This window comes from Chelonoidis abingdonii, chromosome 5 (genome assembly GCF_003597395.2).
Source record: "Chelonoidis abingdonii isolate Lonesome George chromosome 5, CheloAbing_2.0, whole genome shotgun sequence".
Taxonomy (NCBI): Eukaryota; Metazoa; Chordata; order Testudines; family Testudinidae; genus Chelonoidis; species Chelonoidis abingdonii.
In genome coordinates this window covers 46,536,883-46,561,954 of record NC_133773.1, presented here as the reverse complement: position 1 = coordinate 46,561,954, position 25,072 = coordinate 46,536,883, and the positions used below count along the sequence as shown (strand labels likewise).

At 41.2% G+C, this 25,072-nt stretch overlaps 1 protein-coding gene across 6 annotated transcripts in view; it reads left to right on the top strand.

Moving 5' to 3' along the window:
* LOC116839819 (cilia- and flagella-associated protein 337-like) overlaps positions 1 to 25,072 on the top strand; it is a 72,952-nt gene that overhangs the window by 1,086 nt on the left and 46,794 nt on the right. For 4 of the 6 annotated variants that reach the window (XM_075066264.1, XM_075066266.1, XM_032806021.2 and 1 more), the window contains exons 2-10: positions 2,815 to 2,861; positions 8,924 to 9,109; positions 10,657 to 10,850; positions 13,043 to 13,135; positions 13,655 to 13,700; positions 14,113 to 14,159; positions 15,488 to 15,605; positions 17,750 to 17,819; positions 20,437 to 20,677. In XM_075066264.1, coding sequence (XP_074922365.1) covers positions 2,850 to 2,861; positions 8,924 to 9,109; positions 10,657 to 10,850; positions 13,043 to 13,135; positions 13,655 to 13,700; positions 14,113 to 14,159; positions 15,488 to 15,605; positions 17,750 to 17,819; positions 20,437 to 20,677 — 1,007 coding nt within the window. In that variant the 5' untranslated portion in view covers positions 2,815 to 2,849. Of the gene's footprint in view, positions 1 to 2,814; positions 2,862 to 7,751; positions 7,832 to 8,923; positions 9,110 to 10,656; positions 10,851 to 13,042; positions 13,136 to 13,654; positions 13,701 to 14,112; positions 14,160 to 15,487; positions 15,606 to 17,749; positions 17,820 to 20,436; positions 20,678 to 25,072 lie in introns of those variants that run through there. The other 2 variants (XM_075066267.1, XM_075066265.1) reach the window with 2 other exon arrangements.

Below are 25,072 nucleotides of genomic sequence, written 5' to 3'. Positions count from 1 at the left end.
ATATACCTTTTTTGAGATGAGGAGACCACATCTGTACTCAGTATTCAAGGTGTGGGAATATCATTGATTTATATAAAGGCAATAAGATATTCTCCATCTTATTCTCTGTCCCTTTTTTAATGATTCCTAATATCCTGTTTGCTTTTTTGACTGCCGCTGCGCACTGCGTGGGTGTCTTCAGAGAACTATCCACGATGACTCCAAGATCTCTTTCCTGATTAGTTGCAGCTAAATTAGCCCCTATCATATTGTATGTATAGTTGGGGTGATTTTTTCCAATGTGCATTACTTTACATTTACCCACATTAAATTTCATTTGCCATTTTGTTGCCAAATCACTTAGTTTTATGAAATCTTTTTGAAGTTCTTCACAGTCTCCTTTCATCTTTCTTAACTATCTTGAGCAGTTTAATATCATCTGCGAACTTTGCCACCTCACTGTTTACCCGTTTCTCCAGATCATTTAAGAATACGTTGAATAGGATTGGTCCTAGGACTGACCCTTGGAGAACACCACTAGTTACCCCTCTCCATTCTGAAAATTTACCACTTGTCCTACGCTTTGTTCCCTGTCTTTTAACCAGTTCTCAATCCATGAAAGAATTTTCCCTCTTATCCCATGACAACTTAATTTACGTAAGAGCCTTTGGTGAGGGACCTTGTCAAAGGCTTTCTGGAAATCTAAGTACACTATGTCCACTGGATCCCCCTTGTCCACATGTTTGTTGACCCCTTCAAAGAACTCTAATAGATTAGTAAGACATGATTCCCCTTTACAGAAACCATGTTGACTTTTGCCTAACAATTTATGTTCTTCTATGTGTCTGACAATTTTTTTCTTTACTATTGTTTTAACTAATTTGCCTGGTACTGACGTTAGACTTACCTGTCTGCAATTGCCTGGATAACCTCTAGAGCCCTTTTTAAATATTGGTGTTACATTAGCTATCTTCCAGTCATTGAGTACAGAAGCTGATTTAAAGGACAGGTTACAAACCAAAGTTAATAGTTCTGCAATTTCACATTTGAGTTCTTTCAGAACTCTTGGGTGAATGCCATCTGATCCTGGTGATTTGTTACTGTTAAGTTTATCAATTAATTTTTTAATTGTTTTTTTTAATTTGGGGTATACATTGAAGTTGGGCCTCTATCATGGTGTCTTTGTAAAGTATCCATGCAGCTTGCAGGAATTTCACTTTAGTCACTTATACCTTTTAATTTCTGTTTAACTAACCTCATTTTTGCATGGTTCCCCTCTCTGAAATTGAATACCACAATATTGGGCTGCTGAGGTGTTCTTCCCACCACAGGAATATTAAATATTGTTATATTATGGTCACTATTTTCATGAGATCCTGTTATAGTTACCTCTTAGATCAGATCCTGCGCTCCACTCAGGACTAAATCGAGAATTGACTCTCCCCTTGTGGGTTCCTGTACCAGCTCCAAGAAGCAGTCATTTCAAGTATCGAAAAATTTTGTCTCTGCATTTTGTCCTGAGGTGACATGTGCCCAGTCAATATGGGGATAATTGAAATCCCCCACTGTTACTGAGTTCTTTATTTTGATAGCCTCTCTAATCTCCCTTAGAATTTCATAGTCACTATCACTGTCCTGGTCAGGTGATTGATAATAGGTCCCTACTGTTATATTCTTATTAGACTATGGAATTACCCTCCATAGAGATTCTGTGGAACATGTGGGTTCATTTAAGATTTTTACTTCATTTGATTCTACATTTTCTTTCACATATAATGCCACTCCTGCCCTCCTACATGCGCGCACACACGCACACAACCTGTTCTGTCCTTCCAATATATTTTGTACTGCGGAATGATTGTGTCCCATTGATCGTCCTCACTCCATCAGGTTTCTGTGATGCCTGTTATATCAATATTCTCCTTTATCACAAGGCACTCTAGTTCATCCATCTTATTATTTAGACTTCTAACATATGTGTGCAAGCACTTTAAAAACTTGTCACTGTTTATTTGTCTGCCCTTTTCTGATCTGTCAGATTCTTTTTTATGTGAATGCTTCTTGTCTGATCTGGCCCATACTTTATACTCTTCCGTCCTCTCCTCCTGACTAAAACCTAGAGAATCTCTATCAATAGACTCTCTTCTAAGAAAAGTTTCTGTCCGATCCACATCCTCCTCCGCAGCAATCAGCTTTCTCCCATCTCTTATTTTAAAAACTTCATTGTTGTTAATATATTGAAATATTCTTGCTCAAAATTTGCAATCAAGAAATACTGCTCCAAAAAAACTTGAAAATTGTAAAGCTTTACCAAAAAAAAGTATTTTAAACAATAGTTGGGAGGTGGCATTAAATTATACAACATTTAATAAGTTTGCATATCATGACAAATTACTTCATGATCCTGATGAAAGATGCTGTCATCAAATTAGTGGGGCAAGGGACTGAGAGATGGGAGTTCTAAACATTGACTCGATACGTGGACTTGCGTTAGGCCAATATTTTCAAATGAGGCTATTGTGTTTGGTGTGTAGGCCATGATTTTCAAAGGTCTGGAGCTCCAAACATTCCAGTTGAAATCAGTGAGAGACTTAGGTGCTCAGCACATCTAAAGTCAAACCCAAGCTCTGTAAAGTTGGACACCCAAAAAATTAAGGACCCCAAAATTAGTGGCCACTTTTTGAAAATTTTGTCTGTAATATGTTTTAGTTTCCTCTGTAAAAAGGAGATAATACTTACCACCTCCTTCAGGTATTTGGAAGATGTATTAGTTGGTTTGTAAAGCATTAAAAATGCTAAGTAGCATTATTATAAAGATGTCTTTATTGCTTTCAGAGTGAAAGACAATTCTTGAACAAAGAAATTAACCAATGGCTCTTAAGGTAATATTTGTTTATAATCCAGCTGTAATGCTAATTTAGCTTTACATTTCTTTGCTAAAAGCTCAAGGTTGCTTCCTGTATGTTTTCATAACTTGAACTCCATGGGTGCTATTAGTCAATTGTTAGATCAACATTTACATATCTCCCTTTTTCAAACTAATCTGTAGTTGATTATCAGATCTTATGTCATACCAGGATTCCTTGTGGACAAACTGCACCTGCTTCTCTAAAATCCATAATAATACTGGGCTCTTTGCTGACAGGGTATTACTGTTAAAAATGCCCTTGGGATCTGCATATAGAAAAGAGAAAGCTTCTCTGCTCATGCCATTCAACTGCAGCTGTAGTCAGCAGAGATGCTTAAACTAGAATCCCTTCTATACAGTGGAGGCTTTTGGCAGAGAATTTATCTTGAGGGGCCTACAACTCTGCATTTCACTCCTGCTCCTCCCCATTAGTTTGAAATAGCAAAATCAGTTGAACTTCAGGGCACACTGCAAGGCTCATGTTTTAACCCAGGCTTTTGGGGAGTGAAGGGCCCACTAAGAGCTGTTATATATTTAAAAAAAATAATGTTAGAGGGGACCATTATGATCTAGTCTGATCTCTGACATAACATAGGCCATAGAATTTCACTCTTATTCCTGCATCAAAACAGTATCTGGTTGAACTAGAGCATATAATTCAGAAAGACATCCCATCTTGATTTAAACACTTCAAGAGACAGAGAATCTACCATGTCCTTAGGTAAGCTGTTCCAAAGGTTAAATTACCCTCACTATTAACATTGTGCCTTAATTCTAGCCTGAATTTATCTAGCTTCAGCAACTAGCCATTAGATCAGGTTATACCTTTTTCTACTAGAATTATACCTTTTTCTGTGAGTTTAAAGAGGCCCCCCACTATCAACATTTTTCTCCCTATATATGTACATACAGATTGTGATCAAGTTACCTCTTAACTGCTAAGGTAAGTAGATATCCTTTTGTATCTCCCTGTAAGGCAAGTTTTCCAGACTTCCAATCATTCTTGTAGCTCTGAATACTTCCTTACTTGTCAACATCCTTTTTAGAAATGCAGACTCCAGAACCGGATACAGGATTCCAGTTATGATCTCACTAATGCTGGTATACAGTGGTAAAAACTTCTACTCAATATTCTCTGGGGTATACATCCTAGGATCACGTTTGGTCTGTAAGCCATAGCATTGCCCTGAAAACATGTTATCCTCTCTGACCCCAAGTCCTTTTCTGAGTCACTGCGTTTCAAAATACAGTCAGTTAGCTTATAATTGTGACTTATTGGTTCTTAATAGCATGACCCTGCATTTGGCTTTATTAAAATGCATGTTGTTCAAATGAGTTCAGTTTACCTCTAGAGCTAACCTGTCCTGATTATGATTTACTCCCCTTCCAGTTTGCCATCTGCAAGTTTTTACCAGTAAAGATTGTGTTTTCTTCCAAATAATTAGTAAAGATATTGAACAACATTGGTCCAAGAACTGATCCGTAAGGGGAACACCACTAGAAATGATTCCCCTTTAAAAGTTATTTTTTTGAAATTATCTGTTAGGTAGTTTTAAATCAGTTTGATAAATGCTACGTTGATGTTTTAAAATCTGTATTTTGTAATTTTTAAATCAGAATGTCATGTGATCCTGTGTCCAATGCCTTACAAAAGTCTAAGGCCTGGTCTACACTATGCGTTTATACCGAATTTAGCAGCATTAAACCGATTTAACCCTGCACCCATCCACACAACGAAGCCCTTTATATCGATATAAAGGGCTCCTAAAACCGATTTCTGTACTCCTCCCCGATGAGGAGAGTAGCGCTGAAATCGGTATTGCCATGTCGGATTAGGGTTAGTGTGGCCGCAATTCGATGGTATTGGCCCGGGCGTAATCCCACAGGCACCATTTGTGACCGCTTCTGAAGCGATCTGACATCAATCACGGCCAGAGACAAGAAATCCCACGCGCAAACCTTTGACATTTCGTTTCCTGTTTGCCGGTGGAGCCTGATCCAGCGGTGGCCAATCAGTCCAAAACCAAAAAGAGGCTCCAGCATGGACTGTACAGGGATAGTGATCTTGATCGCTGTATGGGAGACAAAGTGTCTTCAGAGCTTCCGTCCAGAAACAAATTCAAAAAGCAGTTGAAAAAATCTTCCAGGCATATGATGAGCCACAAGCAGGGACTCACAAGGTGTGACAAGTGTACGAAAGCCAAAGATCAAATGACGCTCATGAGGAGGGAGGAGGGCATAGGGATCGAGCTACCCACAGTTCCTGGCAGTCTCCGAAAAGCATTGCATTCAGGGCTGAGTCCATGCGAAGGTCAAAACTTGTCGCCAGTGGTTCAGGAATATGTCATCAATTTACCCCCTGCCTCCCCCCTTCAAAGAAAAGGGGAAAAAATGTTTCTGCGCCTCTTTTCAATGTCACCGATGTCTTCTGCATGCTGCCGGTAGACGGAGTGCTGCAGCGCTAAACAGCAAGCATCCTCTCCCCTCCTCCCCGGTGGTAGCAATGACTGATACCCTTCCTCGTCATCATCCTGTGATGCTCCTGGCGCCTTGGTGAGGTCGGCTGGGGGCGCCTGGGCAAAAATGGAACGACTCCCATCACTCTTTAATGCTGTGTCCTGGAGATCATCCTGGCAGATATGCAATAGGCTGGTAACCGTCCTGATCATAGCAGCTGCCAGCTGAGTCTCTCTCCATCCCCCTTTCATGTCTAATGGAGATTCTAGACTATCATGCAGTTGGAGCTGAGCTTCCTCGCCCCCGCCCCCACTTCATGTCTAATGAGATCCCTGGACTATCAAGCAGCGGGAGCTGTGCTCCTCTCCCTCCACCTTATGAATAATGGTGATGTCCGCCTGGAATCATAGCAGTTGGAGAGCAGTTTATCTCACTAAAAGTCAGTGTTTCTTATTCCTGCATCTTATACTTCATTGTACAAAGGGAGAAAACTGCCACGGTAGCCCAGGAGAGTGTGGGAGGAGGAACAACGGTGGGGTTGTATCGCGGGCACCCCAAAGGGCATGCAGATCATCATTCTACGGATGCTCTGAGACTCTGACCCGGACCACTTCCGTACTCGAGTTCTCAGTAAGACTTTCCCATATTCTAGCAGGAACCTGATATTTAGAACAAAATCAAAAAAGGGAATGACCGTGGAGTCACCCATTTTTGTCCCATGCACCGCCTGACTCAGCGAGGCCAACCAGGAGCACCCATTGACAGCAGCAGACGGTGCAATAGGCTGGTAACGGTCTCTCGCTACCTTGCAAGGCAAATGAAGCTGCTGGAGGCACTGCAATACGTGTCTTTCAAGCACCGTAACATACTGCGACAGTGCATAAAAGGCTAAATGGGCTCCGTGGTTACCATGCTATGGCGTCTGCCAGGGCAATCCAGAGAAAAGGGCGCGAAATGATTGTCTGCCATTGCTTTCACGGAGGAAGGATTGAGTGACGACATTTACCCAGAATAACCCGCGACACTGTTTTTGCTCCATCATGCATTGTGATCTCAACCCAGAATTCCAATGGGCAGGGGAGACTGCAGGAACTATGGGATAGCTACCCACAATGCAACACTCCGGAAATCGATGCTAGCCTCGGTACATGGGTGCACACTACCGAGTTAATGTGCTTAGTGGGGCCGCGTGCACTCGACTTTATACAGTGTTTTAAAAAATCGGTTTCTGTAAAATCGGAATAATCCAGTAGTATAGCATAAAAAAAATATCAAGTTTGTTTGACAAGACCTATTTTCCATAATACCATGTTGACTAGTATTAGCTATGTGGCCATTCTTTAATTATTCCATCCCGTGGCAGCTTTTCCCTTGATATTACCTTGGATCAATGTCAGGCTAACCAGCCTATAGTTACCCATGTCACCCCCATTTACCCTTTTACAAATATTTGTACAACATTTAGCTTTTTTCCAGTTCTCTGGAATGTCTCTAGTGTGCCAAGATTTGTTAAATGGTAGCATCAGTGGTTGTAAAAGGGGCACCATCACTTCTTGAGCACCTCCTTTCAGCAGAGTATGTCTCTGCTGAAGCCTGTCTCAATTTCCCCCTCAGTGAGATCACTTTAACAGGCTGATCAAGAAGAAGGAAAATACTTTACTTGACAGTAATAGCTCTTCCTTTAATAAAAGCCCTTCTGAAAGGAGCACTTGTACAAGGATTTAAAGGCCCTGGCCTCAAAGCTCAGATAAAACGTACAAGTCCCTAAACAAAAGTCTCTGGGTTCTAGCAGCAGCTTCTTCTGCTCTAAGGTCTCAGATTTCTCCACTTCCAGAAGTGCTATTACAGCCTTTCTTCTGCTAGGATAGGGTCGTTCCCAGGCCTGCCTGACTGGAGAGCACCAGAATTCCTTCTCCCTTTGCCTTCAGAGTACCACTTCTGGCTAGTATAGGCTCTCTGGAACTCCCCTTGCCTCTGCTTCATGAGCCTTTCCCACTGAGCTCTCCTAAGCCTTTTAGTAGGTCCAGCTGTTCCTTAATTAACTGCCTTCCAGCTATTTAGGCAGTTAGCTGTGCAGAGGTGGAGCTGGGTTGGCTCACATTCCCTTCAGCAGAGCCTCTGACAGGTAGGCTGGGTCTCTGACTCCCCTCAGGGCCAGCCAGATGACCCTGGCTCAGAGAGCTTCTCTATTAATAAGTGTGGGTGTGTCATGAGAGTGTTGGGGATTAGATCTGATTGATATCTCTAGTTGGTTACTTATTTTATTTTCTGTTTTGGGGGAAGCTCCAGTGGTTTATTTTGTTTGATGTACTTTAAAAATAATGCCTGTGGTGCCTGGCGCCCTCCATAGGTGCTTGCTTTTTCTTTTAGTTATAAATCAATAAATCTATGTTCTTAGCACAAACCATAGCATTTTCACTGGGAAACCAGCACATCACGTACAAGTAGTAGTGATCCCAGGCTCCTCACTCTGGAACTTGAGTCAAGGTACTCTAAAGGCTGCTTATTTCCTTTAAACCTTCCTTAAATTGGGTAAATATTTTCAAGATATGTTGTGTTTCATGTTGTCTTATTTACCAGGTTGGGGTAAAATACATCTAAGGTCTGTAAGAGGATTTGAAATGATGGAAGTCTGGACTCATTCTCATGGAAATGGTGGATTTTCCAGGAACAATTCCTATTCTGTAGAAACTGTCCCTTATGACATAACATGGATTTCTTATTCTTGCATTGTAGTCTGGGAAAGGGTGACTTAAGAGGTCAAAAGAGCTTTTCGCTCCCTCTACTAAAATATGGAAGGGATAGCAAGTGTGGCACTCTGGGTTTAAGGGGACATTAATATACTAGCTGCCCTTTACTCCCCCCACAAGACCCAAAGAAGCAATTGCAGGATGAGAGAAGAAATCAAGTTGCCCCTGAAAAACTGAAAAGAGGTGTGGCCTACTTCCTGTCCCTTGAAGAGGCCTCACTTAGAAGGTTCACTGACAGTCAGCAAGTTTCTCATGGCTTCAGTTTTCATTGTGTCAATTTTTTTGAAATCTTCAGCATGTGACTTTGTATCAGGTTTCAAAGACACTGGAAGTAACATGCTCAACTCGTGTGCATCACTTCCTGAATTCCCATCACACAACATGCACCTCCTGCAACTGAATGAAGTGCTGCATATGAGGACTCTGAAGGGCCCCTATCCTATCCTGTTTGTCACCGTAACTTGACATTCAGAATCTCAGAATGAGTTCTCAATAGATTTGCATTCATGTCTTCATGAGATTGTTTTGACAACACAAACGAATATGCTAACTAGTATCATGCTTGTGCAGTGAACAGATTTCATGAATTTTATGAATTGCTGCATGAGTCCTTATGTGTTAGTATCAAAACAAAGAAATTGGACCCAATTCTGAAAAACTTTCATTAACGTCAACACAAACTGAATTAGAACTTCTTTCACAAGTTTTTAGTGTTAGGTTTGTGTAAATGTGTAATTATATATAAAGGGAATCTCAGACAAGCTATATTCTGGTGTAACTTTATTGAATGTGATTTTGTTTTCACATGTAACTGTATTGCCATGCGAAGGAAGAGTACCAACCAAGGACCAAGCAAATATTTCACCATCTACCTACAGTGTCAGAGATGCCACACAGAGAACCCCTCCTCCACATCTCTCCTACTGTGGATAATAACATCATAGGTGTTGGGCAGGATGGACTGGTTTCCATCTGGACCAGAAACTTAAAATTGAAGAAAAGTCGGCTTATACTTGTGAGTTTTTGGTTGTTGTTTTTTTTTTAAAGAATGCCATTTAAAGAAAGCTATATAGTTGATGATGCCTCAGAATCTTCACCCTCTGACCCTAGAAATTAAGTATTTCCACATAGAATATCACATTTAAATTTCAGAACTCATATCTGATGTCAGAGAGGAGAAACTCATTTTTGTTATTTGGAAGCAGTTGTTTCACAGAATTTTAAAGCGATGGAAGGATTAGTTTTTACTGTCAGTGAAGTCCCATTAACTGATTATTGGTTCAATCTCTTAGATTAGCTGATTTGATGTCAAACTCTGGAATGTAGTTGGATTTTTGCGATTCACAGTGGCGTGTTAATACTGCAACCCATAGATTACATGATATATCAACATCATAAATCACAATCAATAAATCTTTCAGATGAAAATCAGTAAAAGATCTTGTTAGTTAGATTAGTTATCTGTAAAGGCATTATGCTGCTATTTGCAAAAGCAGAAGCGTTGGCATCTGTGTTCCACCAAGTGTTAGTTGAGGTCAAATCCAAATAAACCTCCACAAACTCCCAATTTTGCTTTGTTAGGAAGCTGTGGCCTTTCCTTTTGATAGTTATCCATGCCTTTGCTGCCTCCATATTTATTTAGATTTATAAAATTAAAAAAAGGCACCTAAAAAACTCTGAGTGCTTTCCCACTATTTAGATGCACGTCTGAATTATACAGATCTCAGCTTCAACCCTTACCTGTCAGGCACAATCACATAGTCAACCAATACCCCCATTGCACTGATACACTACCCCTCTGTAAATTAGCCTGCCAAAATGAGTTTGGTAGCATTAAGTACTACAATGTATTCTACTGGGTAGTGGCTTGAACAGCACCCATTTATGTAGCAGTGTTTTTCACCTGGAGTGTATTATACCCATGCACCAGAGACTGAAGTATCTTCCAGTTCAAATCTGAGTGTGATTCTAGATGCTGGTTTTGAGTCCTAAAACTCTTTATAGTTTGGGTACTGTGTATTTATGATACAACCTCTCTGAGTTCTTTTTCTAGCAGCTGACTGAGTAGGGACACTAGAGTTGCCAGTCCACAGATTTACAAACTGGCAGCAGGGTGTTGGCACTAGAGACTGAGACTGACAATTCACAGCTCCATGGTTCATCCTCAGTCCAACGCAGCCAGAATGTTTTAACCTTCACATCATACTGCAAAGCCAGGGTAAATTAGCAGGCCTTCTCTAGTCTTTTTTGTTAGACTAACATTGTGTATCCAATTGTCAAGTGCACCAGTGGTCACAATGGTTAAATGCTAACATAGGGCTGCACAGGGTTCCCTGAGGCAGATTCCTTCATTAATAGGCCAGCTGAGCTCTATATAATCACACAGCAATCACCCAATTAACTAATAGACTCATAGACTTCAAGATCAGAAGGGACCATCATGATCAGAGGCTGACTTCCTGCACATTTTAGGTCACAGAACCTCACTCACCCACTCCTAATATCTCATGCTGTATCTGAATTTTTGTTCTAATTAGCATTTTTCCTATATGTATTTTTCAGAACTCAAATATTTGTATTTATCCATACATTGAACCTATGCACTTAGATTTTTGTATGTATTTTCATCTCGCATTAAGTTCTTGGCAATTTCCTTTTGGACTGCAGAATGAAAACAAAGTATTAAACAGAAAACTGAAATGGATTTCAGATTCAACTTTAATGCCTCAGTACAATAAGCTGATTATTGGAACCTGGTAAGTAACCCTTTGCTGGACTTCTGAGTATGAATGAAACACTCACATTTGAGCGGTACTTTGGACTTCAGCAAAATACAACCTCTTCAACACAGATGAATGAAGTTTTCTTTTAAAAGATGAATGGGTCAGAAAAGGAGAACATGCCTTTGTTGGAAATTTGAACCTTATATTTATTCTAATTTTCTATCTCAAGACCAGTGAGCGACCTCAGTTGAGTCCCTAGACAATTGATATTGAATATGTGCAATCCCAATGGGTAAATTGTAGAATTTGGGATTAGTATTTTCCCCCATATACAGAATAGCACTACAAAATTCATCTGTTGTCACTCAAAGGGTTTAATGCCTTCCTCAGAAGCATCAAGTATTAATCATTGCCAGGTGAAGCATACCAGGTCTATGGATGAATGTATGGATCTGATTTGGCAAATCCTATGTTCCTAGGATGAGAGCACCTGTGTAACTGCTGAAGTTCATCTCATCTTTAAAAGCCTGGCTCTTAAATATCAGTATAGAGGTTTTTTGAGGCAGGAAGTAAAATTTTAGTTAATTATATCAGGATGACAGGCCACCAGTTAAATGTGTGGTTTCTCTCTCTCAGTGCAAAACTTTGATGTAACTTCAGTCTTGCAGCTTCTTCAACTTTGTGACTCTTTTGAAGCAAATAAGACTATGCTCTCAAGAATGAAAATACTTTTGAGCCAAATTCAGATTTGGTGTACGCAGGTGCAGCTCCATTGAAGTCAGAAGTTGTGCTTCCTTGCACCAGCGCTGAATTTGGCTCCTCCTATTCATGATCAAAATTCTCTCTGAAAGAAAAAATTGCATTTCTTCCATTTTATTCAGAGCAAAGTATCAAAGTACTTTATCCAAAGTGAATAGAAAAGAGACAGTAGTCACTTGGAATTCAGAGGTTCAGAAGTGTTAAATACAGCTCAGCTACTGATAGGTCCTTGCATTTCATCAGCAAGATCCAGGGAAGGGTTAGTGTTACAAATCTGGAGTACTTTGATCAACGTGTCCCTGAGGCAATCTGGATGCGCATGGAGATTTTAGAACACTTTGAAATATCAGTTCTTAAACAAAAAGCTATGTTTTTGTTAGTGGTCCTCCCTAATATTCTCTTGTGCTGTGTTCAGAAATCGATTACGTAGTTTTCCTTTGGAGCTTTTTCATTACATTCTGCCAGGCTATTTGTAACATCTTATTGCAGCATAACACTGATGTAATGAGTAGAATTTCTGTTCTCTCTTTTCCTCTCTATAACCAACATTTTCTCTTTAAAATAACTGTACTTTATCACTTCCAACTGCTCAGGTGGCTTCTCGACAGAATGATATATTCATCTGTTAATGTACCCGCATTACTCTCGGTATCAAAGTGAGTTATATGGGATTGGATATTAGGATTAATGAGAGGTTTTTAGAGATGTATGAGTGCATTGAGAGGAGACCCATATAATCTTAGGCTGGTCTACACTAGCAACTTCTGTTGGTATAACTGCATCATTCACGGGGGTGGAAAATCCACCCCCCGAGTGAGTTATACTGACCTAACTCCCAGGGTAGACAGCGCTGTGTCGATGGGAGGGCTTTTCCTGTCAACATAGTTATTGCCTCTCAAGGAGGTCTGGAGTATCTACACCAATGGGAGAAGCCCTACCTTTCACATAGGTAGCATCTTCAATGAAGCTTTGCAGCTGCACCACTGTAACCTTTTAAGTGTAGACTTGCCCTTAGTCTCTTCATTATTACATGGTCCTCACAGATAACACAGATGAAAGGAAACTGGGCTCATCTGTCTGACTAATCATGCAATCTCCATGAGAGGGAGTGTCCTGTAGTGCCTAGAACAAGGAACAGTTAGGACGGTTTAGCCATTATTCCTGGTTCTGCGTCTGACTCTCTAGCCTGATTCTCTTCTCCTGCACCAATTTTACGTAAGTGAAAATAAACTTCAGTCACGTTTCTCCTGATTTACATCAATCTGAGAAGCAGATCAGACTTAACATCTCTTTGCTTTGGTCCATCTGTAAAATGGATATAATATTTCTTCCATAGAGATAGGGTTATTAATAATATTAATGAAAGGTATGATAGAAGTGAAAATTATTATTGTTTGTTAAAAAACCAATATTTCATGTAGTCTAGTGTATTAAGTAAAATCCACGGTGTTTCATGAATGTTTTAGTGACAGAGAGATACGTCTATATGAACTTTCCAACTTTGAACCATACTGTCAAATCACTGGCCTTGAAACAATGCCTCTACACCTAGATTACAGGTATGATCTGCTATTCATATCAGTTAAAATCAAAGATGACAGGGTATTCTGTTCCTGATGAAAATTTGGGGCCACATTTACTGCTGCCATGTGCCAGTGCAGCTTCATTAAAAATATTAAAGTTGGGCCTGTTATGCCAATAGTGAATTTTTTCCTGTATCTTTTGTGTATTTCAGCAATGCCATCAAGTTTTAAGCTCTTTGTGGTATAGATTATGGCTAAAAACCTGGCTCTGCTGAAGTCAAGGAGAGTTTAACCACTGATTTCAGTGGAGCCAGGAATGTATCCTGTGTCTGCAGTTATAGAGAAAAGTGCAGATTGTATTGTATTGGTTGTATATTGTTGTATTGTGATCTCATTTTGATATTGGTTGTATTGTGATCTCATTTATTCCACAAAATAAGCAATATTACTTGTAATTAATCTTACGATTTTTATTACGTAAATTAATCTTTGACTATACTGGGAATGGCTGCATTATTGAATGCCTTGTAAAAATCTATTTATCCTTTTATGAAGTGTTCGAGGGGAAGATGAATGCATAATATTGTATGGTGATGAGCAGGTATGTTAATTATACTTGTACAGAATGTTCACTTCAGTTAAAATATAGTAGAAGAAATGTTAGTTTAGCATGACAAGTTAGCCTGTATAGCTTAAACATACTCCCTCAGAATAGGTTTTTTTTCTTTTATTTTTTGTTTTAATTATCTTTGGTGTTTATGATAGTGAAGCTGACTAATATGTGAATACGTTGACTAATGAGAAGCATAGTTGGGAACAATCCAGTAAAATGTTTAAAAGAAGCAGGAATGTTTTGACTGGCAATTCAATGCTAGAAACAAAAATGTCTTTTTTAAACTAAGAGTTTAAAACTGAACATGTGCCTTAAATATTCATGATGTTATGGGTGAAATGTGAACTCTTACTCGGTCCCTTTATTATGGGTGCTAACTTGTTGGCATTTTGTTCCATAGGGCTGTGTTAACATCATCTTGATCTCTTCTGTGGGAGAAACATTGAGGTATGTAATTAGTTCTTTAGATCTCAGCAGAAGATGATGCGAAGAATCATACCCAGCTCAAGCAAGCTTAGCACAGCCCTAGTGGCTTGGACTAGGGGAAGCCACCTTTCAGTTCAGTTGCTAGAAGTGCTTCCAAGGGCCGTAAGGATCTTTCTTTGAGTCTCAGATGTACTAATGCACAAGATATACCTCTAGGGAATCCAGCTGTCAGATGGTGGATTTCGTTAATTCATTAGATCACTAGTGTCTGGCTAGCTGCCAACACCTGAGCACCTACGAGTACTTCAGTTGATGGCAATGATAATAAATACTGATCATTTAAAAACAGTGCTTTACATTCTCTAAAGGCTGTAGAGATAAACAATGTTTGTTTATAAAAGCTTATAGACCAAAGAGGAGAGAGAGCCAGTGGTGGGAGGAGGGGTCTTGTGGCTGAACAATGAGCCCACTGATCAATTGAGAAGCACCAGTGACAGGCTGTTGTAGTGAATTCTGTCTTGTTCTTAGGTTCATGGTGTAACGTGCAGCCTAGTTGTTGCGAGTGAGTGGCTGGATGTTGAAGTGTAGGGGAAGGAGAAGGGATGTATATTGCTCTCAGAAGTTTTCCAACAGTCCCACTTCCTGATTCTGATGTTCTAATTGACACAATGGTGGAATGAGTAGACTTTAAACGCAGCAAGGGATTCGGTTATTGAAATAAAAAATCCATTACAATTACATTTAATATCAGATTTAGTCATTTTTATATTATTTTTAACAAAAAAATGTACAATTTTGGCCTAAGCTACTTGGTAGTATCCATTTAATTAAGAACAGATTGGTTTTATAATTTCTGTCTCACTTATACCACTTCGATGACCGTATAATTTCATTGATTTCAGTGGAGTTGCTCCTTATGTTCACCTGGCTAAGTGATAGCAGAATTATATTTTATAATACTATAATTTATATCTTTGGGATGGTCCCATTTTTGTTTTATGTTTGTACAGTACCCACCACAATGGGCTCCTACCTTTTTGATACTACTTTGAGAGTAATAGCCCAGAGTATTCACTTATAAGAGCTGATTTTCAGACATCCTCTTTGTTCCAGTCTCATTAGCAAAGGCTTGAGGCTTGATGTTCAGCTGCCTTACATCTTGTGGTGTTATTCTTTTAACACCTGTGCAAAGTGAATGTCTGATTCAAGAGAGTGGTTTTGCACAGTTTATAAATGAATAAACAAGGTCCGAGGCACTGGACAACCAAATCATTTTATTAAAAATAATCAGTTTATAAAACAAAACAAACTCAATTTCCTCAGTTACCGACAGTTTCCCATAACTATAGGAATTGGACAAAGTGTCCCGCTGTGGAGGAAATCCCCAGTGTTTCCATGGAGAACATTAATGACGGTAAAAATATCACCTTCATTCGCTGGAAGGTCCATAATGATTGGGTGACCAAGGTAAGAGAACTTGACTGGGGTGTTCTGTATTTGGGAGCCTAAATTTCATTCTACTGCCTAACTTCTCAGTACATTTTATTGTTGTTTTCTTTGCAAGCCTCCTGTAGCACACCTTTCATGTGTACATTTCAATAGTGTTATTAATGCATTGACTATGAAATTATATTTGTTACCATATACATCATTGCTAAATAGCTAAAACTATGTATTACTTTGGAAAGGATTACAGAGTAGCTGAGTCCCTCCTTCCCTCACCATCCCAGCCACCCTCCCCTTTTTAGTGGAGTATTCCACGTCTCTGAGTACTATCACCCCTGTATTGTTTTTTGTACAGTAGCATCCAGAGGCTCCCGCTGAGTTCAAATTCCCAATGTGCTAGGTAGTGAACCTACACATAGTTAGAGACAGTTCTTTCCCCAAATGGCTTACAATCTAAACAGACAAGACAGAAAAAGCATGATGGAAAGGAAGTATTATTGTGTCCCCACATTACTTAAAGTTGGGGAAACTGAGGCACCTCTAGATTAAGTGATTTGCCACAGGTCAAACAGGAAGTGTTATGGCAGAGCTGGGAATTCAACACAGATTTCCTCCCAGTTCATATCCTGCCCGCCATGGGAGTAGGATCAGGGGGTAATTCCTTTTGGAGCCCAACAATATTGCTCCTTGTTTGACCAGAGTCACCATGGAACTAAAAAAGCCCATTCTCCCCCTTGGGTGGCACATCTGCTTCTGTGGCACTCCCAGACTTTGGTGACCTCAGAAATGAAACACCAGAACTGAGACTCCAGCTTGATAAGACAAGGACTCTGGTTTGTCATGTAGGAGATCTATTGGTCTGGCCTCCGTGGCTGATGATGTTTTAATTTGAAGTTAAGACCATATGTAACGTTATTGGGGTAGGGGGCTCTCTCATGTCAGCTGCTTCATGTGTTTTGTGAGTGGACCTTTCATGCCAGATTTTCCAGAGTGTTTGAGAGACTAGCACGCAGTTTTCACTGTTGTTAATAACAGCATCATGCCTTATTCCCTATAGCCCAGATTCACAAAAGTACTTAGGTGCCTAGGTCCAGCATTTAGGCACTACTGACATCATGAAAATGTCTGTTCAACTGCTACCTCACCCCATAGGTGCCTAAGCTTCCACTTGTCAGCATTCACAAAGCCACCTAAACAGTGACTTTCTCCCACAGCCAGCAAGTTGCTCAAAGCCCTAGCTCAAACCAAAGCCCCAGAATCCCCAAAGCAGGATTCTCAAACTAGGCAGAGGTCACCTCTGTCTCTGTCACCAGCAGGGACTAATCCTTAGGCCCGCTTTTGAGCATGCACAAGGCCTGATACAGCCAAGAGAGAAAATCTTTCTCTCCCACCCAGGCTGTTTAGGACACTTACCTGGAAAGTGGGAGCCTGGTGTTCAAGTCCCCTCTCTGCCTAGTTTGGAGCAAGGACTTGAACCAAGCTCTCCCACATCATAGTTGTGTGCCCGAACCGTTAAGCTGGAGGGCATAGATCAGTGTTCATGTCTCACTCCCTATCAGTACCCAGCCCAAGCCAGGGAAACTGATGATCCAACCAGCAGACCAAATAAGGTGATGAATCCTGGTCACGTGCCACCTGAGGCACATTGCGCATGTGTAAGAAGACTCCCATTAAGCCATTGACTATTCAGGTTTGAGGTCCCCTTCCTTCACAAAAAAGGGCTGACCTGGTTTAGACATGTAATTCCAGAGAGGGTTCATGGCTGAGAATCGTGAGTGAACAGAGGTACCTACTTCTGGCCCATCAAGCATCTAAATACCTGTGAGAATCTGGGTCAAAGTCCTTTCCTCACCGTTCACTTCTGGATAGCGTAACTCAGCTTGCTGGCTTCTAGGATCCCTTTCTTAGGTACCTAATTCTCCCCATCCATTGTATGGGGAGCCTAGGCACCTAGGTCAGGGCTGTCAATTCCACGGGGCGGCAAGGCACCTAAGGGTCAGCCATTGCAACACTGAGTGGAGCAATGCCCCAGTACCTTTTTGAGTTTGGCCCTAAATGTGTCTGGATATGAGAGTATACAAGTCTTTTTAAAAACCCCAGTTAAGCATGAAAAGCGTGTCAGGCATTTCCTGAAAATTTCTGCATTTTTTTCTGTTCTGTTGCAGATCAAATACATTCATTCTATAGAATCCATTATATCCAGTTCAAATGAGGATTATACTGCACTAGTTATAGGTAAGTGAAAATTCACAAGTTGAAATGTCTGTAAGAAGGAAGACTTGCCCTTCAATCCCAGCAGTTCCTTAAGAGGATGACCCTGTCCTGGTCAGTTTCATGTTCAAAGTCCATGTCAAAGGTTCACCACTGTGCAGAATGTAATCTCACAACAGGCCTTCTGGCTTGTAGGGGGAAGAGTCCTAGGCCATTCCTAAAGACAGATTTCTCTGCACAGCACTGCTGCAGTTTGGTTACCTGGCTCTAATGGCCTATGTCATTTTGAACTCTTGAGTATTTCTTAAACTATGGTGCTAAAATGCTGCTCCCTTCTCTTCCAAACTGCTTGTTAAAAAAAAGAGTAAGCTGCAAATCATTGGGTATAAGGACTTAAAACTATTCGGTTGTTTCAATTTTTTACCGGCACTTGAATTTGTAAATGATCTGGATCCCTTAGACAGTGCAATGTGGAGAGATCTAATATTGCTGAGGTCATTCAGGTGATTAGAAGAGCACCAATATGCCACACTGTGAGATTTGAAATCTCTCCAAACAAATTATCAATTAGTTTATACTATTAATGGCTGAAACCCCAGTTACAATTGTATTACTGTTTTTCAGTTCATACTGTGTAGGGCATCTCTGTGACATGAGAGCAGGTATCTGCCTCTTTAGCTTCCAAACTTTCATTACTGTCATCATCCCTGAGAACAAAAAGCCATCTGAGCATAGGGACACAAGTTACCATTTTTCACCCCATCATTTAAAAATTATTTATAACAATACTGTAACACATTACTCCAAATGACATTTCTCAATGCTCTTTATGGGTAGAGCAAATCACTATGGTGTTTGCTTCCTAAATGATGATGGAGGAAGGAGAGATGAAGAACCTATATAATGGTTTGTTATATGAAGGAGAAATTGCAGCAATGAGTTATCTGCAAAATCAGTTTGGCTGTTATCGGAGATCAGTGATGTTGGCTTGAATGTCTACTTGTATGTTCATTTAGAAAAATTAGAGCTTCTCTGTTACATTTCTCCACAAATAAAGAGCAATGCAGGTATTTTTCAGTCAAGATTGCCTTAATCTGAAATCAGAAAACAATTGAAAAGAATGACCAAATATTGAGCCTCAGAGAGAGGGAGATCGGAAGAAAGCATAGTGACTGTAACATTCTACAGATGTACTGAAAATCAAAATGGCATCCGACTCAACTTTCCCTGTAACAGGTGGAAAGATACCTCTATCCCCTACAAAACAATCTGGTGAAAAAACTTGAGAAGGGCACCTCAGACTTTTCTTACCTGAAGGGCTCCTCTTGCTGGGGTTTTCTGTGGAATGGGATAAACCAATTAAATAATGTTTAGGCCTTGATCCTCCAAGCTGCACAGCCCTGCATGGCTACAGGGGTCTTCCTGTAGGACTGCGATTTAAATTACCTACCTGAAATGGGTATTGTGGTACTCAAATTAGATAATGGTTTTAAGGTGCTTTGAACATGAAAGGGGCGATAAACATTATTCTGTATTTTTGCTTTGACATTCAAACAAACTCAGAGAGAAACCACCAACTGTCATTTAGTTTTGCACTGAGCTCTTGGCATATAGGGAGGGCTGCAGATTTGTCACAGCATTTTATTATCAAATAATCACCGAGCAGTCACAGTACATTTAGTAAAAGTCAAGGGCTTAAGGGGGAAAATGGGATGTAAAGTCATGGAAGTGCCATTTAAAGTGGGGGAGCCATGTGCGAGGGGACGTTAGGTTTTGCACCTGGGGGGGGGGTGGGGCAAGGTTGCAGAGCAAGCCCACCCCACAGCAGTAGCTCCTGTTCCACATGTCTGGGCCATTCCCTGCTCCAGATATTGCAACCTGGTGCACAGCATCACAGTGGTGCTCAGGTTTGGCCCTTTGTCCTGATAGTGGGATAGCAGGGCCAAACCTGAGTGGTGCGGTAGCCTTCTGCACCAGGTCACGCCAAACAGAATGGGGAGCCACACCTGGACCTGCAGGACAGGAGCTGCTGCTGTACCGTGAGTTTATTAAAATTATAGACACAAAGAAAAGTCATGGATAAACAGTGGTATCGGAGATATTTTTACGACAGTGACAACCCAGCAGCCTTGCATATAGGTAAAAGGAGAAAATGATTTTTCAAACATTTGACTTCTAAATGGTACACCTCTACCCCGATATAATGCTGTCCTCGGGAGCCAAAAAATTTTTACCGCGTTATAGGTGAAACCACATTATATCGAACTTGCTTTGATCCTCCGGAGCACGCAACCCCGCCCCACCCCCCCAGAGCGCTGCTTTACTGTTATATCCGAATTCATGTTATATTGGGTCGTGTTATATCGGGGTAGAGGTGTACTGTTGTATTCTGTGTATGCACTCTCTTTAACAGCTTTGAATCTTCATCCTCGCAACACAGACCCCAATCCTGTAAACACTTCCACCCAGGCTTAACTGTATCTACATGTGGGTATTCTAATTGACCTCAATAGTACTTTTTGCATGAGTAAAGTTAAGCACTTGTGCCTTTGCAGGATTGGGGCCTTGCCATTTGCTTTTAATGTAATTGAAAAAAGCACATTTGAGTTTATTTTTCTCATTTCCAATTTTTCTGGCACAGGCTGTGTCAATGAAACTAAAGATGTACAGCATCGTTTGAGGATTCTGATGGACTCCAGCAGCATTCCAACCAAGTGCTCTCTGCCAGGTGGGGCTTCCCCTCCAAGGCGCTTTAACTGTGATGAATCCCAATTCAAAGTGCACAGAGGGGTCAAGACCTTTGACTTCTGTAAAGAAAGTAACATTCTTGTGACTGGCGGTTTGGACCGGAATATTCGTCTATGGAATCCTTATGTTCCTGGGTAGGTGACTGAAGGACTAACCAGTGTTAGTCAGTTTTCATGTATTATTTGTTTGAGGTAGCACTAACAATGTATTTTTTAAGATGTTCAAGCAGGATGATCCCTGTTCTAAAACTAAGGCTAAGACTAAAAGCTATGTTTGTTTTGAATTATGGTATGGTATCATGCAAAGCCTGCAAGTGCAGTGCTGCTGGGAAAGTGACTGCAAAATTGGCACTATGGTTCTCCATGTGTAGTCTTTCAGGCCCCAATCTTGTAAATTCTTAATACATATGCTTAACTTTATGTACTCTGAGTAATGCCACTGACTTCTGGACCCTTCATGTTGATTTTCAATAACCTTTGGAACGTTGGGGAAGTTCCAGAGTACTGTCAGATAGCGAATGTTGTGAGAATATTGTACAAAGGTAAACAAGACAACACACATAATTATAGGCCTGTCAGAAATTCCAGCCAAAATAAGGGAATGGCTGATATGGGACTTGATTAATAAAGAATTTAAAGGAGAGTAATTAATGCCAGTCAACATGTGTTTGTGGAAAATAGATTCTGTCAAATTAACTTGATATTTTATTTGATGAAATGACTAGTTTGGGTTGATGAAGGTGTTTGATATACTCTTCAAATCGTATAAATCTTTTGCCCTATATTTAGACTTCTCTTAGTCATTTCACTTTGTACTGCACAATATTTTGATTAAAAAACTAGAACAGTACAAATCAACATGACACTTTAAGTGGGTAACCGACAGGTTTCAAAGTGTAACTGTAAATGAAGAATCCTTCTGCTCCTCATCATCATCTAGTTGGGACCTATAGGGATCCATTCTTGGCCCTACACTATCATTTTTATCAGCAACCTGATAAATTATTGGATACAGTTTTATGGATAAAGTTTGCAGATCATACAAAGATTTGGGGAGTGATAAATAATGAAGAGGACAGGTCACTAATCCAGAGAACTATGCATGGTAAGCTGGATGTAAGAAAACAATATATATTGTAAGACAACCAAATGTAAAGTTATACATTTAGAATGTAGGCAATCTGTCACAGCATAGCTGGTCTCTGTGAGTAGACAAGGCCCAGCACATGTGTGTCAGAACAGTTGGGCCCAACTGAGTCAATTAAAGGGATCAGGGCTACATTGGCGGCTAGAAAAAGCATGTAAGAGGGCAGGCAGAGGAGGTGTGACTGAGGGAGGTTGTGTATTAGAAGAACCACAGAGGAGTAGAGCTAAGTCCAGTGCAAGTCCTTGGAACATGGGGACAGGTGCTCAGGGAGACAGTCCTGCAGCCAGTGTTCTGAAGAGCTTGCTGAGAGCAGAACTGGCTTATGAGAGAACCGGCTGTGGGAAGGGAGCTAATTGGGATTAGGAAGCTGCAAGGAGAAAGTTTACCAGAGACCCCAGGACAAAGCGAGCCGAGGAACTGTTTTGTCTGTTGTGTGCTTATGTTTAGATGAAAATCTACTTAAAAAGTAGCAAAGAGTGCTTGTTAAGCTGCAGAGAAGCTCTGCTGTGTCACAGTATATTTACAAGATGGAAAACTACCCTGAGAAGCAACTACACGGGTATCAAAATTTTGATAATGGGTTTTTCATTTAGCAGTATAAGAACTGGAAGTTGAAGCTAGACAAATTCAGACTGGAAATAAGGAACAAAGTTTTAACAGTGAGGGCTATTAACAGTGGCAAAGCCAGGTTTTAGCAGCAGGGGGAGCGAACAAATAAAAACAGGCGCCACCTGCTGCGAAGAAAAAAGAAAAACCCCGACTGACCCAGAGCGGCTGAAGGCCTCGCCGCCGAAGTGCCACCAAACACCTGGAGTGCTGCTGAGTGAGTAAAGATTTAAAAAGGCACCACTTTTCTGCTCAGTGGGAGCGGCCACTCCCCCTGTTCCCCCTCTAGCTGAGCTACTGGCTATTAACCACTAGAACAATTTACCAAGGGTTGTGGTAGATTGTCCATTATTGGCAATTTTTAAAATAAAAATTGAATGTTTCTAAAATCTGCTTTAATTCAAACAGCAGTTGTTTCAGGGAAGTCCTCTGATCTGTGTTTATAGGAGATCAAACCAGTTGATCACTGTGATCTCTTCTGACCTTAAATTCTATGATTAGGACTATTCACAAGGCACACCGTTAAGCACCTGCTCAAATCTTTGAAGAATTGAGGTGTCACTGATTACTTCTAAACTGAGCCCATTTTGAAATATAAAAGTATTTTCTAACCTGCAGCTTTTCACGTTCACCCAGGGATTTGAGAGTCAACCTGGACTCTTTATTACACAATACGTAGACTAGTAGTGTCTACAGGCCAAATATCAGAGGGGTAGCCCTGTTAGTCTGGATCTGTAAAAGCAGCAAAGAGTCCTGTGGCACTTTATAGACTAACAGATGTATTGGAGCATGAGCAGGCATCCGACGCAGTGGGTATTCACCCAGGAAAGCTCATGTTCCTATACGTCTGTTAGTCTATAAGGCGCCACAGGACTCTTTGCTGCTTTTACAGACCAAATGAGGCCCTCAGTTACACCTATGCTGCAGTGGCTTCAGAAGGTGCACCCACATATAGCTAATTGGAACTTAAACAAGTCTGTTAGTGACTAACAAGAAGTAGAATCCAACTCCCTCTGTGGTGACTTGGCAGGGTTAATGAGCATAAAAAGCAATTTACAATGAGGACTACAAAGGGCTCTCTCTGCTCCCTCTTAATTCTGTGTGTGGTTCTTGGGGTACCCAGGACTGAGTTACCTCCAGCGTGAGGGAGTCTCGTGTGGTAACTGGGTGTTAGTTCCCCAAGATCACCAGCTTATTACTCACTCAGTGTTGTCCTCTGGGCTATGCCAGCCTTGTCTTCACCTTGTAGGTTAACAATAGGTGTACCAGAGTCCCTTTGAATTGTTGCCCTATCAACATGTTAGGGATATCTAGTCCCTAACATGAGCTACTCAGAGAACCTCTGCCCCCAGGAGCAGTGTACCCAGTTTAATAAGCTCTTGTGTTTAAACACACACGCACACATTCTCTCTCTTTGTAATACAGTGTTTCTCAAACTGGGGTCGCCGCTTGTGTAGGGAACCCCCCTGGCGGTCTGGGCCGGTTTGTTTACCTGCCCCTGTCTGCAGGTCCAGCCAGTTGCGGCTCCCACTGGCCTCAGCTTGCTCCTCCAGGCCAATGGGAGCTGCTGGAAGTGGCACGGGCCGAGGGACTTACTGGCCGCCACTTCTGGCAGCTCCCATTGGCCTGGAGCAGCGAACCCTGGCCAGTGAGAGCCGCGATCGGCTGGACCTGTGGACCGGGCAGGTAAACAAACCAGCCTGGCCCGCCAGGGCCTTTCCATACACATCCAGTGACCCCAGTTTGAGAAACACTGTTGTAATAAAACAAAAGTAGTTTAAAAAATAATGGAGAGGTAACTAGAAACAAGTGGTTGAAACAAATGGTTACAATACAAAACAGAATATGTGTGTGATGGGTTCCCCCCATGGCACCACTTGGAACTAGGATACCACTGAGCCTGCTTGTCCCCACAGCCTGTGTTCCCCTTACTCTGTGCTGCTGTGACAGGCCCTCAAACCCCTTTCCAGCACACACATAGGTAGAGAGACACCCAGCTGCAGCTATATTCACATGGATGCTGAGATCAGCTCTGCATGGGAGAGTTCAGCTAAGGAATTGCCCAACTTGCAAGTGCACATCACCTCTGGAGTGTAAACCCCAAATTGTATTGTCTTGCGCTGCACAGAGAATTTATACAGAGTAAAATCATAAAATTCGCCCTCTCCCTCAGTGTGGAAAGAGGTATGCAACAGCTTTCTGCCCCACGTATGAGATCCAAACTTGTTTTAGAGACAAAACAAGACAAGTTTATTAACTGCAAAAGATAGATTTTAAGTGATAGCAACCAGATCAAAGCAGATTACCTTAGTGAATTAACAAAAACTGCAAACGGAGTTTAATACACTAGATAGGTAGGATATGACTTAGCAAATCCTCACACTGAGTGATAAACAGGCTGGCAGATTCTTAAAGCACAAGTTGGCTTGGATTTCCCAGGTTTTCATATATAGGCTAAAAATCCTTCCAGCCTGGAACCATCCATTCCCACAGTTCAGTCCTCAGGTGTTTCCAGGTGTGTTGTTGTAGGGAGAGTGAGGTGCCCCCAGGATGTCATTTTTCCACCTTTTTTATCTTCTCCCCACTTGCTGGAAAGCTCTGTTGCTGTGACCTGGGTCAAACAGTTCCCATTTGTAGTGCTGTCTCTGAGAGGTTTCCATTGTACACAGTTCCTTGGGTCATCTTTGTGTTTGTGTGCATTTCCTCTATAAGTCGTTAACATTGGCCTTTTTGCTGTCGTACCTGAAAGGCTGTTTGTGGATGTTTTCAACCTCAGG